Source organism: Petaurus breviceps, unplaced genomic scaffold (assembly GCF_028583685.1).
Source record: "Petaurus breviceps papuanus isolate PSGF00001 unplaced genomic scaffold, PetGlider_PUasm1.0 90633, whole genome shotgun sequence".
Lineage (NCBI taxonomy): Eukaryota > Metazoa > Chordata > Mammalia > Diprotodontia > Petauridae > Petaurus > Petaurus breviceps.
The window spans coordinates 8,284,246-8,301,338 of record NW_027187293.1 but is presented as its reverse complement, the minus strand read 5'-3'; the positions used below and the strand labels follow the sequence as shown (position 1 = coordinate 8,301,338).

Below are 17,093 nucleotides of genomic sequence, written 5' to 3'. Positions count from 1 at the left end.
AGGTAGTGATAACATAGAAACTGTTTATAAGAGGGAAATCAAAATAGGTACATTAGAAATTTTAATTCCATAAGGAAATTAGAGAATAAAGAAGACATAAGGAGGTATTAGGACCATGAATCAAAAAATAAAATTTTAGGATAAACAGAAAGGGAAGATTAATAAAGAGAATGAAGGGAAGGATCCTTTTTAGAAAAAAAGTACAGAAAATGAAAAAAAACATAAAAGAAGTTGAAAAGGGAGGATTTTACTTAACTAGAGTGAGAAAGAAGAGGGGATCAACTAGTTGAAAGGAAGAGAAAATAAATTAAAGAAAACTCATAACTGGGGAAGGGAGTGATAAATGAGAGGGGATAGGGCTTGAGGCTGAGGGGAGGAGATCCTGGAGGAATTGGATTGCCTTCATGTAGATCAAGCAAAAATAACTGTCTTTACAAAGAAAGAGGAACAAAAACAATAGCTAAAAAACCCTAATTAAAAAAAAACAAACAGTGGTAGATATGAATGAAGGAAAATATAAACCTAAGTATCTAACTTTAAATGTGAATGGATTAAACAATCTAATAAAATGAAAGAGTGGCAGATTGAATAAGAAAACAAAACCCCACGGTCAGAAGCTTACAAATAACATACCGAAAAAGTTAAAAAAAAAAATACAAATTCAGGGTCTAGAATAAAGTTTACTATTCATCAGGCAAATACAAAAGAGCATTTGCAGCTGTGCTATTAGATAGCAAAAAGACATTTACAGGGGAGGCTAGGTGGCTTAGTGAATAGAGCACCGGCCCTGGAGTCAGAAGGACCTGTGTTCGGATCCGGCTTCAGACATTTAACACAAAAACTAGCTGTGTGACCCTGGGCAAATCACTTAATCCCAATTGCCCTCCAAAAAAGCAAAAAACAAAACAAAGCAAAACAAAAAAAATGACATTTACAGCATAAAAATGATTTTTAGAAAGGAAACTACACTATGCTGAAAGGGGTCATGAAGAAGAAATCCTTATCAAACTTGTATGTTCTAAATGCCATGGCATTTAACTTCATAAAGGAAAAATTAATTGAATTTAATTCATTAAGACATAGTAATACAATAGTAAGAAACTTTAATATCCTTTCAGTTTTGGACAAATCTAGTAAAATGATTAATAAAAGGGAAATAAAGAATTTGAATACATTAATGGAGAAACTAGAGGTAAAAGACTTAGGGCATTTTCTGAATTGGACTGCTAAATAATATATGTACTCCTCAGCACACAGAGAACTTTTATAAAAATTGACCTTGTATTAAGGCACAGAGAGCTGCAAATAAATAAAGAAGTAGAAATAGTAAACATATTATTTACAACTTATAATGTAATAAATATAGTAATCAGTTTAAGGAGCACAAACATAAGACACGGACCCAAATGTAGATTTAATGAAATCCTAAATAATGAATGGGTCAAAGAAACCATTAATAATTATGTGAAAGAAAATGATAATGACAAAACAACATTCCCCAAATTCTGGGATACATTTAAAGCAATTTTTACATCTCTAAAAATATCTTTAACAAAATAGAAAAGAAGATAAATTAACTAAATATTCGTTTTTTGAAAAAGATTGTCAACAAATCCAAAATAAAGACAAAAGAGATTTGAAAAGCAGAGTAGAGTTAATTAATAATTTGGTCTCCTTCCCCATCCTTCCCTGTTCTAATTGCAGGTACCATTGTGTATTGACTCTTCCAACTTTGCTGTGATAGAGGCTGGGTTAAAATGCTGCCAAGGGAAGTGTATCGTCAACAGCATTAGTCTGAAGGAGGGTGAGGATGATTTCCTGGAAAAGGCTAGAAAGATCAAGAAATATGGGGCTGCTGTGGTGGTCATGGCTTTTGATGAAGTGGGTCAAGTAAGTGATTTCTTTAGTTTCTCCTTTTTTCTTATTTTTTATGTATCTCTTCATCATTTGAAACCTTAAAACAATGTCAGAAACTTCATTTTCTTTAAAATGCTTTTAAAAATAATTTTTATTGCCATTTAGTGTTCTCACTTCACCTATATTTCCTAATGCATTCCTCTCTTCTCTCTTTCCCTGAGAATAAAAAAGAGGTGAAAAAAGTTTTTAGCAAAACTATTTAATTCAGAATGTTCCAAAACTTTTAAAATACCCTAATCTGCCATCCTAGAGAGCTTACCTGGAAATTTTTCAGTCTTGTTTTGCTGGATCTTCAGGTCATGCCTGCCAATCGTAGGTGTCCCCCCAGACCTCTGCCTTCGTCCTTCTCCCTCTATACTGTTTCATTTGGTGATCTTATTAGCTCCCATAGATAAAGTTATAATTTCTATGCGGCTGATTCTCAAATCTCCTAATCCAGTTCTCATCTCTCTGCCGACCTCCAGTACCTATCTCCAACTGCCTTTTGGACCTCCAGAAATAGATATCCTATAGAATAGTATTGTACTGTAAGAGATAGGTTCAGAAAAACCTGAGAGAGGACTTGTATGAATTGATGCAGAATGAAGTGAGAACAATTTATACAGTAACAACATTGTAGAGAATAAGAACTCTGAGAGACTTTAGAACTGTAATCCAAGCAATAATCAGTCGTGATTGCAGAGGACTGATGATGAAGTGTATTACCAACCTCTTGACAGAGAGGTATAATGCCTTCAGGATACTAAGGTACATGTTTTCAGACATGGTATATATGTCATTTTCTTTTGCTTGACTATAAATATTTATTACAAGGAATTTGTCTTTTTTTCTTCCAATTTTGGGGTAGGGTGGGAGGGATTAAGATGTGCTAGGAACAGGATAGTTAGAAAAAAGGAGAAAAGAAAAGAAAGGGTCATTGAAGCAATTTTTTTAATGCATAGAAAGAGAACAGAAGGTCAGAAAGAATCACAGACAAGCAGCACAGCTTTGAAAGTAAGATTTTAAATTGATTAAATCTTTAAAAGGAATATAATATATATTATAATATAATTATATAACATATATATTAATATAATACTGCATATAATAAAACATTGGCAGTTTCTTGTATTTTTGTTTTATATACAAGGAAATGCCTGTTTTCTGGTGTTTAAATTTAGAATAGCTTGTATATAATGTAAACTCGGAAGGCAAATGCAATGACAACATAATTGAAGGAAGGGTAGAGCTTCCAAACTAACTTCTCTGAAGGAAAGTATGTATTTTTATATTTGAGTTCTGGCATATTTGTGGGGAAAAAAGCAACCATATGAAAACTCATTGACCTTGTTTCTGTGTGTAAGGTAATGATGGGGGGGGGCGTTGTTGTTTTTCTAAATAGAAGAAAAATAACTATTGTGAGGACAGTGACACAAAATGGTCCTTAAACCTATCCTTTCTCCTTATTCATTTTTTCAAATTTCTGTCCTGCTTGGCAGGATTCTGAGAAACTCAACTATCAGTGCTCACATGCTTATTGACAACTCTGCATGCTTTGTCTAAGTTAGAAAGTCTGTTGCTTTTTAGCAGTATTTGACAATCCATTACCAATTAAATTTTGTACTTTTCCTTTCTTCCTTTCCTTTCCTTTCTATCTGCTTTCTTGCCCCAGGCTACAGAAACCAACAACAAAATCGAAATATGTACCCGAGCTTATCAACTTCTTGTTAAAAAAGTGGGATTTAACCCAAATGACATCATCTTTGACCCCAATATCCTTACCATTGGGACAGGGATGGAAGAGCATAACCTGTATGCTGTTAACTTTATCAATGCAACGAAAACCATCAAGGTAAGCTATGGAGGTTTCTCTTTCTTTTTTATTCTTTGCTATAAGAAATGCCTTTCTAGGTAGGAGAGATTATATTTGGAAATAAAAGATATCCATTAAAGAAAAAGAGTAAAGTAGGTAAGGAATGGGAACATATATCTGAGTCTTGATTTATTCTGAAAGTTTTTAGCAGAGATATGAAACTCTTGAGGTACCTGCATTGGACCAGATTAGAATATAATTGGAAAATGTTTAACAAAATAAATAAAAATGTAATACAACATATATAATGTAAATTTGTGGTTTTTTAAGTTAATACATGGCTTACAGGAATCCCTTTCTATCTGAGTTTGATACCACTGGTTAACAACACTCCAAATTAAATAGTGAGTGCTGTGGAGTGCTGATTTCTAGGATTTTCTGGCTTTTCCATTTCTTACCAGGTGATCCCCTACTTGTTTGGAAAGCATTGCTCCTCAGAGCAAAGTTTCCTTGGCTCAGACAATGTAAGAAAGTCTGTTGCTATGGAATGGAGTCAAAGGCTCATAAATCTAGAACTGAACAGGACCTTAGAGGTCATCTGATTCAAGCCCCCACTTTCCATATGAGTAAATTGAGTCCCAGTTCTTCAGTGACTCACCCAAGGTCAGACATATAATAAGATACAGAGGCAAGATCAAACTTAGGTCTTGTGACTCCCAGTTCATCTCTTTTTTCACTGAGCTGTTCTGTCCCCCTTGGGTTGATAAGCTTTTATTTTGGTCCTTAATTGATGTTTGTCTTTTATGAGACAAAACTTACTTTGGTCCTTATTTGATGCTTGTCTCTTATGAGACAGAAGTAGCAGTTTAGGAGGGATGTGATAGCTCTGTAGAGGTATCTCAAGGACTGTCATATGGAAAAAGCCTTAATCAATCAATTAATAAACATTTTAAGTGTCTACTATGTGTTAGGGTCTTACTCATTGTGGCCCCAAAGTATGGCAGAGCTAGCAGCAATGAGTGGAAGTTGTCAGGAGATCAGTTTTAAGTTCATGTAAGGAAAAACATGTTAATGGTTAGATATCCCAAACTGCAATCTCTTTAGAGGTTGTGAGTTTCCTATCACTAGATGTTTTCACAGAAAAAAAAAAGAATGACCATTTGCCAGATACGTTGTAGAAGAGATTCTTGTTCATATCTTGGTTGGATGAAATGGTTTTTGGGGTCTTGTCCACATCATTCATTTTGTGATTCTGTGATAAAATGCTGAGGAAAATTATTACTGCATCACAAAGTGTTTGACCTCCTACTAGGGGCTATAAACATATGTACCTCCTTGGGATCAGCAGGGGTTTTCTTTTATTCTGCTTGAATTTTCGCAGAAGTATTTTTTATGAATCTGTAATGCCCTTCAAATATGCAATCACATTAGGATAATTAAATTGACACTAATTAAAGGAAGCAGTGTTCCCAGAATCAGGTACAGCAAAAGCCTTCCTGAAGTAATATGGTCTTAAGAGAGACCTTCTAGAAGAAGCATCATCAGTTCTTGGAACTGCTTTGCCCTCACCTCAATTGGCAGAAAATTGTAAGGAAATCTAATGGATTGCCTTGATTTAGGAAATTTTTTCTCCTTTGGATACTTGTGAAATAGAATTTAGTGTGCTCAGACAGGGCCCACGTGGTTGGTATCTTATTTTCTTTTCATCTTCCCATTTCCTTGAGAGATGATTACACAGAGGAGTTATGCTGAATCTAGAAGTAATGTCACAAAAGAAAAGCATAACCTGCAGAAATAAGGACGTTTTAACTCAGAAACCCATGAATAGGCTTGCTCATCCTATTGGTTCGAAGCAGTTACTATCCCAGTACCGCCATACCCATTCTTGACAAGTATGGTAGACTAGACTAGGCCATTTTTTTTTCCAGCCATTCTTGTCAGGCAAGGAGTTCTTTCTTCAGTAGTTTGTATTCTTAATTTTTATTCAAATGCTGGACTTTTGAGTTGATTTACTTTTGTGTCTTGCTTATTGACTTGGCTTAGTGACTGCTACATTCTTACTTTTTTTTACCATTTCTCTTGAAATTATAGGTCTTTATATTTCTTTAAAAGTGAAATTTATTTTAGCTAGTTTTATAATTCTTTGGTAGCTTGGTTATAGAAAATTAATTTAGATAATGTGTTATTTTTATTACACTGATGTGGCCCAACCATGAACAGTGAGTAGCTGTCCAGTTTTGAGAGAGAGTTTTTTAAATGTATTGTTGAGTTTGCTTTTGTAGGCTAACTTGGGTATTTTATACCTTTTGTAGTTATTTTGAGTAGAATTTCACTTTTTGTTATTTACTTCTGATTTTCTCAGCAATACCCAGAAGTGCTGATGATTTTATTTTTCTATCCTGTTACTTTGCTGAACCTAGAAATCTTTTTTCTTTTTTTTTTTTCAAGAGAAAATCCTTTTCTGCTGCCCATCCTATGGCTATATCAGATTGAATGAAGATAAAGAATGAACTGGGTTGCAGAGATGCAGGCTTTCTGATAAATACAGGAAAGACTTGCCTTTCCTTTTGTAACCTTTCCTGTTACACAGGGGTTCACATCTAAAAAAAAAAATCTTCTTTGTGATTCATGTCTTAACCTTTAGGTCAGTTAAGTAAGATGACAAAGAGGAAAGCAGTACCTGTTGTTTAAGCATTCTACTTGGGGATTTGGGAGTGATATTTCCTTACTTTTTTTTATAAAAGTAAAATGCTAAATATTATTTTCTTCATGGATTCTGTAATCCCCTCTGCTACGGCATCAGTAATTGTCACCTAAAGTAGAGCAGATCTAATTTTCCTTGATTATGCAATAGTTCCTTTAGGGTTGAGGAAAGGAAGATCCTTTGAAAAAAGGCCGAGTGGCCTTTTTTAAAGTCATCACTTTAGAATTTGTGAACCTTCTCTTTCTCACCTGTTTTATTAATGTGTTAGTACGAATTTGTAATGAACTTTATAATTTGCCTTTGGTCTTTTAGCTAAAGCTTTTTTTAAAGAGTTAGAAACTTTTTTTCATTTATGCACCGTGTTTATCACAGTAGTTGGGTACTGTAGTGGATGGGCTCCATGCCATCGAGGAGTCTGCAGTTTAGTAAGGAAAAGTTGTTTTGAAACATTGCATGTTTCTGGTGTGACTGTCATTGGTGCCTTTGTTGTCCTAAGAAGCTCTAAATTATGGATGGTGATTTTCCTTTTCTGAGAGGCAGCTTGGCATGATGAATAGAGGGCTGATGTCAAAGCCAGAACAACTAGGTTGAAATCCTGCCTCTGACACTTACTGAGTGGCCCTGGGTAAGTTACTTAACCTCTAAGTGTAGGCCATCCTAAGACTGTACACTGCAGAGACGGTCCTTCTCTTCATTGGTAGTTCCTCACCTGGGAGTTCGCTAGTGAAATCTTAGTTCAAGCCTTTTATCTAATTTTCTTTTTACTTCTCCATCTTTATTAAGAGAAATGGATGCTATAATTGTTAATTTGACGAACCTTATCAAGTTTCATGTCATTGGCAGGAGACGTTACCTGGAGTCAAGATAAGTGGAGGCCTGTCCAACTTGTCCTTTGCCTTCAGAGGAATGGATGCCATTCGAGAAGCCATGCATGGCGTTTTCCTTTACCATGCAATAAAGGTATGTGGTGAGGCCAGGTGATCCTGTGGAGCACCAGAGTGGACTTTGACTATTCCTGGGAGCCCTGACTCTTCTTTTCATTCTCCTCAGTTTGGTATGGACATGGGAATAGTGAATGCAGGAAACCTTCCAGTGTATGATGACATTCACAAAGACCTCCTACAGCTTTGTGAGGATCTTATTTGGAATAAGGACCCAGAGGCGACAGAGAAGTTGCTACGCTTTGCCCAGGTAATTTCAGGTAGAAGAGGAGAGGAAAATGTTCTGGAGGGCAACAAAGGTAACTAGATGGCATGATAGATGGAGTACTTGGCCTGGAGTCTGGGAGACCGTAGTTCAAATCTGACCTCAGACAGTTACTAGCTACCTGACCCTGGGCAAATCACTTACCCTCTGTTTGCCTCAGTTTCGTCGTCTGTAAAATGGGGACTATTATTATAGTACCTATGTCTTATGGTTGTTTCAGTGATCAAATAAGATAATAATTGTAAAGCACTTAGTCCAATGCTAAGGTTAATTGATTTGCCCCAAGGTCATATAAGTAGTCAGGTTGAAATTTGAAGGTAGATCCTCTGATTTCATTGGGCCTCAGTGCACTTTCTACCTAGTAGGCACTTAATGTCAGGGGTGGGGGTGGGTGGGCATGTGTGTATGTGTGTCTAAATAAAAGGGATGTTTTAGTCCCTCCCTAGAGAAATGGGATCCCTTCACAGAAGCTTACAGGCTATTAAACTGAGACAGAAAAGGGTGAGGATGCTGGTAAAGGAGTAGCAAGATGCTTGTCTAAATGTTGTTACTGTTTTCTAAGCAGCAATCACTTGTCAGCCCCCTACTACACATAGGAGTTTTCCCCCTTTGACCAGGGCAGATGGAAATAGGTTCCCAGAAAAGGAAATCAAGAGGACTGCAGAGAGGGAAGAGGGTTTGTGCTCTTTTAGCCCTACTAACTGAGAGAAATTGGATTTCTAGAGTTCTGCTTAGGGAGCGCTGCATTGAAAGGAGCTCATCGGAGTTCAGATCATGTAGGCAATTGACTTTCCTCTGAGTTCTTTCTCAGATGGCTGCAGGCCAGAGCGCCCTCGTTTGGGTCATTGTGAGTTATAGGCAGCCATTTCTTAGCTTCTGTCAGTTTGCCAGATGAGAAAACCAACTTGGCAGAAACATTTTTTCCCCCTCCTTCCAACACACGCTATTTGCTACCTCTATTCACAGTGGTGCCAGGCTTTCTTCTTGTTTTCCTCGTAGAGACTATGTGAAGGCTTTCATTAATTCTGAGATATTAAACAACATCCTGTTATTGGTTGCAGCCATCCTCAGTCAAACCTTTCTTTGATAACTGAGTACACAGACAGTGTCAGTCTCTTATCAGAGACTAGAAGATGGTATCAGTTCCTTGGCTTGACATTGGGCCAAAGTATTCTTAATTGATTATTGCATGTTGCCTTTCTTACCCCACCTTGTTGCATGAGATAGCTCTTTCATTTCAGAAAGATAACTGTGCTCTTAACCCCAACTGCCCTGCCTTCCCCCCTCCAAAAAGCAAAAAAAAAAAAGATAACTATGAAGCACCTTATCATTGTCATTATTTTTATTAATTAACGGACATTATTTATAATTCCTTACAGATTCCAAAGCATTTTATATATCAGTCACTCAGTAAATATTTATTAAGCACTTGCTATGTGCCAGGCACTGTGCTAAACACTGGGAATACAAAAAGAGGCAAAAAACTGTCCCTGCCTTTAAGGAGCTTGTAATCTAATGGGATATTATCTCATTAGAACCTTGTAACAAGTCCTGTGAGATAGGGGCTAACTGTTAGTCCCATTTTACTGATGAGGAAACTGAGGATCAGAGAAGTTGAATGACTTGTCCAGGTTCATGCTACTAATACATATTTGAGGTGGGTTTCAAACCTGGGGTCTCCTTGACTTTAATATCATTTATTTATTTATTTATCTAATTTTTAATATATGGGATAAAACAAACATTTCTATAACAGATGTATATAACAATTAAAATGATTTCACATGACACAGCAAATCCGTCATGTACACCTTGCTAATCCTCTTAAAGTTAACATCTTGGGCAGCTAGGTGGCTCAGTGAATAGAGCAATGGCCCTGGAATCAGGAGGACCTGAGTTCAAATCCGGCCTCAGACACTTAACACAAAAACTAGCTGTGTGACCTTGGGCAAGTCACTTAACACCAATTGCCCTACAAAAAAGCAAAAAAAAAAAACAAAACAAAAAGTAAAAAAAAACAAAATAAAGTTAACATCAAAATTTTTATTACCTCGCTGCTGCCACACCACCCCCCCCACATCCTAGAAATTATGTTCATCTGCTATGCCATGCTGACTCTTTGAGTATGAGATGAGTTATCACAAACTTTTGAAGTACTGTTTTCCCTCTGAATTACTCAAGGTATGTGGTATCCCCTCATCCCCCTTTCCTCATTTCAGTTTTAGGCTGTTGTTTACCAGTTTTCTTTCCTGTGTATCTTGATGAGCTGTCAGGAGATTTAGTCTCCAGAGGTGCAGGCAGAGCTGAGAGGACCCTAATAGACATTCCAAGAGCTGCAATCCATCATAAGAGAAATGACCTTGTTCTTTCTTATGGAACTATGGCGGCTTGTTCTTTGCCATCAAGATCACTGTCAAGTAGCTCCTCTACATTCAGCGTGACTTCCATTAATGTTAGGGGACTCAATAACGCAAACAGACATATTTTAACAACCCCTGGGAGCCACTGACTAAGTAGCATTTCTTTAGGAGGCACTAAGTGCAAATGGAGCATGAAAAGTGGGAATGTAGTAAAGCAAATGAAAGTCATCGGGGTTTTTTCCCTGCTCCCTTGAGGGAATGATTATCTCCTTTCAAAATGAACTTATCTAAATAGTGGCCCTGCTGCTCATGTCTCCTGCCTGGTTCATTGTTGTAAACGCTGAGATGTTCCATCCTCCAAGGTCCTGTAGATCCTTTCTTTAATTAGCATTAAACTGTATTGCAAAAGATTTAAAGTGGTCCCAAGACAGTGTCGGGACCCAGGCTGATGAGGAGGAAACTTTGTGGTAATCAAATGCTATAGCATCCAGCATTGGAGAGACATCATCATGTAGTGGATAGTGTTGGCCTTACCATTCAGAATCCATCCAACAAGTATTTTATTAATTAAGTGACTGCTGTGTGCCAGCACTGGGAATAGGTGTACAAAGAATGAAATAATCCCTACTCACAAGACCTTAAGAGTCTAATTGGGGAGCAAGTACATGTATAAGCATAGAGAGCGTGATTATAAAGTGGATAAATGTAAATATAACCAAAATTGTTGAAATCTAGATACTTTGGGGGAGAGACTACCCTCCAAAGCGTTTATAGTGCATATTCTAGATTTATGAAAAGAAGACAAGGTTAGCATTTTTCCTGTGATAGTGAATTTAACTATTTGGAAGAGAAATATGAAGATCCTTGAGATTTTAATAGTCTTAACTGTTTAATAATTTTGACTAAATTGAATTATGTACAACTCAGAAGTCATCTCTTTATTATGAGGGTTCAGGGTGGCTTTAACAGATCTTTCACACAGTTAAAATGTAAATAATTATGTCTTTTTCATTGCTGATTTCATTGTTAATAAATTTTATATTCAGTAATTTCAATATCGAATTATCAAGAGATTTAATAGAAATATGAGTATTTACTTTTAGGAAGGGAAGTTTCTGCAGTTTGTTATTAAATAGCATTTGATAAACTAAGGTATAGTTTGAGCCAATTGATGAAATATTGAGAAAGAGGTTGTGATTTTGTTAATTAGAAAGAAATTATCCAAACTCACTTCTAGATTACTGTAGAATTTGAGATGGTAAGATTACATATGGGAATAATTGAAGTAGCAGCCGAGGGGTGATATTTAGGTGAGGTTGGTAGACCTGTCCCCTGCCTTGAAATGTTGATGTACTCTTCCTGCCTCTTTTCCCTTACAGATCAAATTCTTTGAGTCTTATTGTCATTGCTTATCCACCTTTTCTGTTTCATTCTCAGAATGCTCCCTCTTTCCCCCAACCAAGCACACAGTTCATACTTTATCTTATGCCTCCCTACATCTAGTATCTACCCAATTGAAACACTTCTGCTAGATTAATTTTCTTTTAAAAAAAATATTCTTTTTTGTTAGCACTTAAATATCAAGAAACATGAATGTTTCAAAGTACAAAATAAAGAATAAAAAAATAATTTAAAAAAAGTTCATCTATGGAAAGATGAACTACTAAACCTTGTTGAGTAGATGACTACTTTACCTACTTTTTGTCTTCTTTTCAGACATATGGCCAAGGAGGGAAGAAAGTCATCCAGACAGATGAATGGCGGAATGACTCTGTTGAAGAAAGACTAGAGTATGCCCTCGTTAAGGTGTGTTAGGAGAACAGCACATCACTGAGTTGGAAGGAAGTACAGAGAGTGCTCGTACACAGGACATTCCAAAAGTCTAAGGGCAGTTTTTAGCTCTGCTGGGTGAATCGCCCTCGGACTTTGAGGACACCCAATGGTTATCGTGATCATTGTGGTCTGCTCACTGAATAATCATTGGTAGAAGAATCTTGGTGTTCAAGAAAAAGGAGCTACCACAAGGAATCCATCAGGAAATTCACAACTTTTGTTGAACACTTAATTTGTGCAAGCTGCTGTGACTGTATCTGGTACCTAAATTTTACAACTCTTAGGTGTTATTTAATATTTCTCTGGCAGCAGTATTTTTTAAAAAATCAGTGCTGTTTGGTGTTTTGTATCATTTATTTATTTATTTATTTATTCTTTTTTAAAATTTTTTTTAATTTTGTTTTTTCCCCCACCCATCCCCCCAAAACAGCAGTCCCACAGGATATCCCCACCTCCAATCTGCTCTCTCCCATATTTTCTTCCAAACCCGTTTCAACTTTTCCAGTGGATCTCTATGCCTCAGTGCCTATATATCTTTTTTTTCTTAATAACATGTAAGATGGTATTAATAATAGTATACACACACACACACACACACACACACACACACACACACACACACACACACACACACACACACATATATATATATATATACACATATATTTGAATATTTGATTTTTAAAACTTTCAATTCCAGATTCATTCCCTTCCCCCCCTGCCACCCACCCCCACTGGGGAGACAAGCAGTTCAGTATAGGTTGTACATGTGCGGCTAATGCAAAACAGTAACATAGTAGATGTATTGTAAAAGACTGACTATATTTCCCTCCCTCCTATCCCACTTCCCACTTGTTCTATTCTCTACTTTGATCCTGTCCCTTTTCAAAAGTGGGTGCTTCCCACTTCCCTCCCCCCAGCCTGCCCTCCCTTCCGTCATCCCCCCTCACATTCCCTTCCCCCCCTATTCTCCTGGAGGGTGAGATCCCCTATTTAGTGTGTATTTCCCTCCCTCCTCAAGCCAGATTCAATAGGAATAAGGTTGACCCATTCCCTTTTGCCTTCCTATTCTTCCCCTCCATTGTAACCATTTTCCCTTGCCTCTTCTGTATGAGATAGTTGCCCCACTCTGTCTCTCCCCATCTCCTCTCATTATATTCCTCTCATGTTTGGTGTTTTGTAGTTCCACTTCCTACTGCCAGGGGCAGGTTTGATTCGTAAGATCACAGAATATTAGAGCAGTAAGGGACCCCAGAACTCATCCACAGTGATTCTTGTAAACCTTTTCATTCCTCTTCAAGTCTCCCATTGCTTTCCTTTGCCTCACCCTTTCAGCTGAGATCCTTGCTTCATATTTTAAAGAAAAAATTGAGGTTATGAGTTCCCTTTTCTCCCCCTTCCTCATTTCTTATCATTCAGATGCCTTCTGCTGCTGTCTCCTCCTTCCCCCCATCTCACATATGAAGTGGACTTACTCCTTACCAAGGCTAACTCTGCACTTGTTCAAGTGTTTCCACTCCAGCCTGTCTCCTCCAACAGATCACCCCGACCCCCATCATCACTACTCTTTTAACTTATCTTTATCTCTCCCTATCTGCTAGCTGTATCCATACTGCCTATAAACATGCCCATATCTCCTTCATCTTAAAAATGCCCTCATTTGGGGTGGCTAGGTGGTGCAGTGAGTAAAGTGCCGTTCCTGAAGTCAGGAGGCCCCGAGTTCGGTTCCACTTCAGACTCTTAATGCCCACACAAAAAAAATACTAACCATGTAACCTTGGGCAAGTTATTTAACCCCAATTGCCCTCCAGAAAAGCAAAAAAAAAAAAAATAAAAGCCCTCATTTGATCCTTATGTCCCTATATCTCTTCTGCCCTTAGTAACTAAATTCCTCAAAAAGGCCTCCATTTTTTCTTAACTCTTTACAATCCAGCCTCTGACCTTATCATTCCATTGAAACTGCTCTCTTCAAAGTTATCAATAATCTCTTAGTCCCCAAATCCAGTGGCCTTTTCTTTTTTTTTTTTTTAAAGCAATGAGGGGGGTGTTAAGTAACTTGCTCAAGGTTACATGGCCAGTTATTTCTGGGTGTGGTGCTAAGTATCTGAGCCCGGATTTGATCCAGGTTATCCCAACACTGGAGCCGGTGTTCTTACTCACTGAGCCACCTGGCTGCCCCAGTGGCCTTTTCTTAATCCTCATTGTACTTGACCTCTCTGCAGCCTTTGACACTTGGGTCAACTCCTACTATATAAATTCTTAACTTTTAGAACTTCACTCTCTCCTGGGTGTCTACCTGTCTGTCTACTCCTTAGTTTCCTTTGCTGGATCCTCATCATACCCTCTAACCCTCGGCAGTGTTCTGTCCTGGGCTCTTTTCTCTTCTTCCTCTCTACTACTCCATTGGTGATCTCATCACTCTATGCTGGTGATTCTCAAATCTACCTATCCTGCCCTAACTCTCTGCTGACTTTTAGTCTTAACTCTTCCAGGCTTAAGTAGACATTTTAAATTAGACATGTTCAAAATGGAGCTCATTATCTTTCCTTTTAAACTCTCTTCACCTCTATATTTCTCTATTACTGTAGAGAATAATACCTCCTCCTATCCCTTAGGCTTGCAACCTGGGGGTTATCCTTTGTTCTTCATATGTCTCACCTTCACCTCCCCTCATGTCCATTCTGTTGCCATCCCTAAGGTTTTACCTCTGCAACAAGTCTCAAATATCCCCTCTATGACACTGTCACCACTCTAGTGTAGGCCCTCATCACCTCAGTTCTGGATTATCCCGGTACCTGCTGTTGGATCTGCATGCCTCAGATCTGTTCCCATTACAAGTCCATCTTCTACCAAGTCACCCAAGTGATTTTCCTAAAGTGCAGGTCCAACCGTGTTCCTCCCCTACTCAATAAACTCCAGTGGCTCCTTATTGCCTCCAGGATGAAATACAGACTGCTCTGTTTGGTATTCAGAGCCATTCATAATCTAGCCCTCTCCTATCCTTCCAATCTTCTTACATTTGCTCTGTGCCGCATACTCTTTGATCCAGTAATACCAGCCTCCTGGCTGTTACAGGAACAAGACCCTGATCTTGTGATTCAATCTTGTGATTTCTGATATTTTTTCTGGCTGTCCCTCATGTCTGGAATGATCTCCCTCCTCAACTCCACCTACTGATTTCTTTGGACTTTAAGTCTCAACTAAAATCCCACCTTCCTCTGGAAGCTTTCCCCAACCGCTCTTAATTCTAATGCCTTCTCTCCTGTTAATCATCTCCTATTTATCCTGTGTATGTATCCTGTATATGTATATATCCTGTATATATATCAAGTTATACTTGCTTTATAGATATTTGTTTGCATGTTGTCTCCCAGATTAGATTGTAATCTCCTTGAGGGCAGGGACTCTCTTTTTCCTCTTCTTATATCCCCAGAGTTTAGCATTGTTCCTGACTCATAGTAGGCACTTAATAAATGTTTATTGTTTGATTGATCTTATCAAACTTCCATTTCCATAGACAAATAAACCAGTTGCGCTAGGTCACACATGTAGTTAGTGATAAAGAGTGGACCAGAAAACTTGTCTCTTCCTCTCCTAGTCCTATTTTTTATCAATTACATCCTGCTTTCCCTCTTATTCCTACACTGGACACTTGTGTTTTGCCTGCTTTTCATCTGGGTAGCTTTGGGCCTGGCAGTCTGCTTTGCACCTTACTGTCTGCCCTTAGTCCCTTAACCCCCTCAGGTACCCCACATATGAGATTTTGTTGGGAAACCTCCTTCACATAAGAGATATCAGAAATTTAAAGTCTTTAAGGCTACTACTAGAAGACAAAGCAGGCTTCGTTTGTTGTTGTTGAGAATTTGTATTTTGTTTTTTACTCTTTTAATCTTGAGAAAGCCTGTGATAGAACTGAGTTTTCAAATATGATTGTTAAAATTCTGTTGAACTTTTATTTCCAGTAGTCAGTGTTTCTGCATTGTTTTTCTTCATTCAGGGCATTGAAAAATATATTGTAGAGGATACTGAGGAAGCGAGAATCAACAAGGACAAATATCCCCGACCACTGAACATAATTGAAGGGCCACTGATGAATGGCATGAAAGTAGTTGGTGACCTCTTTGGGGCTGGAAAGATGTTTCTTCCTCAGGTTGGTAGAAGTAGAGGTGGGGGCAGGAGGTGGAAAAAATACTTACGCTGGTGCCATTTCCTTGTCTTATGATCAGTAGTTACTCTGGAACAACTTCATTCAATTAATCAGACCTCTATTAAGGACCTACTATATGTGAGGCTATGATACACAATGGAGATAGACCAGAATGACACCATCTGTCCCCCCAGAGAGTTTAACAGTATTTTAGGAGAGACACATATAATTGTGTGTGTTTTTGTGTTTGTGTGTGTGTGTACATATACACACACAAATCTAAATACCTGTATTTTTACAGATTGAGAATACGTACAAAATAAATATAAGGCAAACTTTTGTAGGGGCATGTGGGGAACACTAGCAGGTGTGGGTAACTCATGACCTTGAGGCCACATGTGGCCTTCTAGATCTTTAATTGTGGCCTTTTGACTGAATCCAAATATTACAGAACAAATTTGTTTTGTACACTAAAGGTTTGGTGGATCAGGAGAAGCCTCATATGGGCAGTGGTATTTGATCTGAGTATTTTTGATCTGAGCTTTGGAGGAAACAAGGGATTCTAACAGGTAGACATAAGGAGGGAGTGAATTCCAGGTATGAGGTTGAAGGCAGCATTTGTTATTTCCCAGGGTTTAGGTTAAATTGGGAGCTCAGGGAATTAAAGATATTCTCTCCTTCCCCCTTTCCCTCATCCATCCCAACCCACCCCCCAAAGTAAGGAGTGCCTACAAAATCTACCTTTTATAAGATTGGTGCTCAGAGGTCACCTGAGACTACTCTTTTTTTTGTACCCAAATCCCCTTCCCCTCTTCACCCCAAAAAGAAAGAAGACAAAGTCTCAAATATCCTTTTAATACCTACTCAAAAGTATAGTTGTCTAATTTGGTCCTACCGATGCTATTTAAAACAAATAGACTCCATTAGAACTAGAATACATTAATTTTTATTTTATTTTATTTTTATGGATAGCACTAACTCTTGGGCTTAATTTACAGCAACTGCAGAGGTGGGGATAGAATCACTCAGAATTTATTGAGTGCCCACAGTCCCTGTGCTAAGTGCTGGGGGGCATACCAAGAAGTGTAAGACATACTTTTGCCCAGGTTTAGTTGAGGAGACCAGGAACAGATA

General features: G+C 37.9%; 1 protein-coding gene across 3 annotated transcripts in view; it reads left to right on the top strand.

Annotated features, from left to right (window-relative positions):
• Positions 1-17,093, top strand: part of MTR (5-methyltetrahydrofolate-homocysteine methyltransferase) — a 149,633-nt gene that overhangs the window by 77,270 nt on the left and 55,270 nt on the right. For all 3 annotated transcript variants that reach the window (XM_069064488.1, XM_069064489.1, XM_069064487.1), the window contains exons 16-21: positions 1,705-1,890; positions 3,569-3,748; positions 7,257-7,373; positions 7,464-7,604; positions 11,696-11,785; positions 15,810-15,962. In XM_069064488.1, coding sequence (XP_068920589.1) covers positions 1,705-1,890; positions 3,569-3,748; positions 7,257-7,373; positions 7,464-7,604; positions 11,696-11,785; positions 15,810-15,962 — 867 coding nt within the window. The remainder of the gene's footprint in view (positions 1-1,704; positions 1,891-3,568; positions 3,749-7,256; positions 7,374-7,463; positions 7,605-11,695; positions 11,786-15,809; positions 15,963-17,093) is intronic.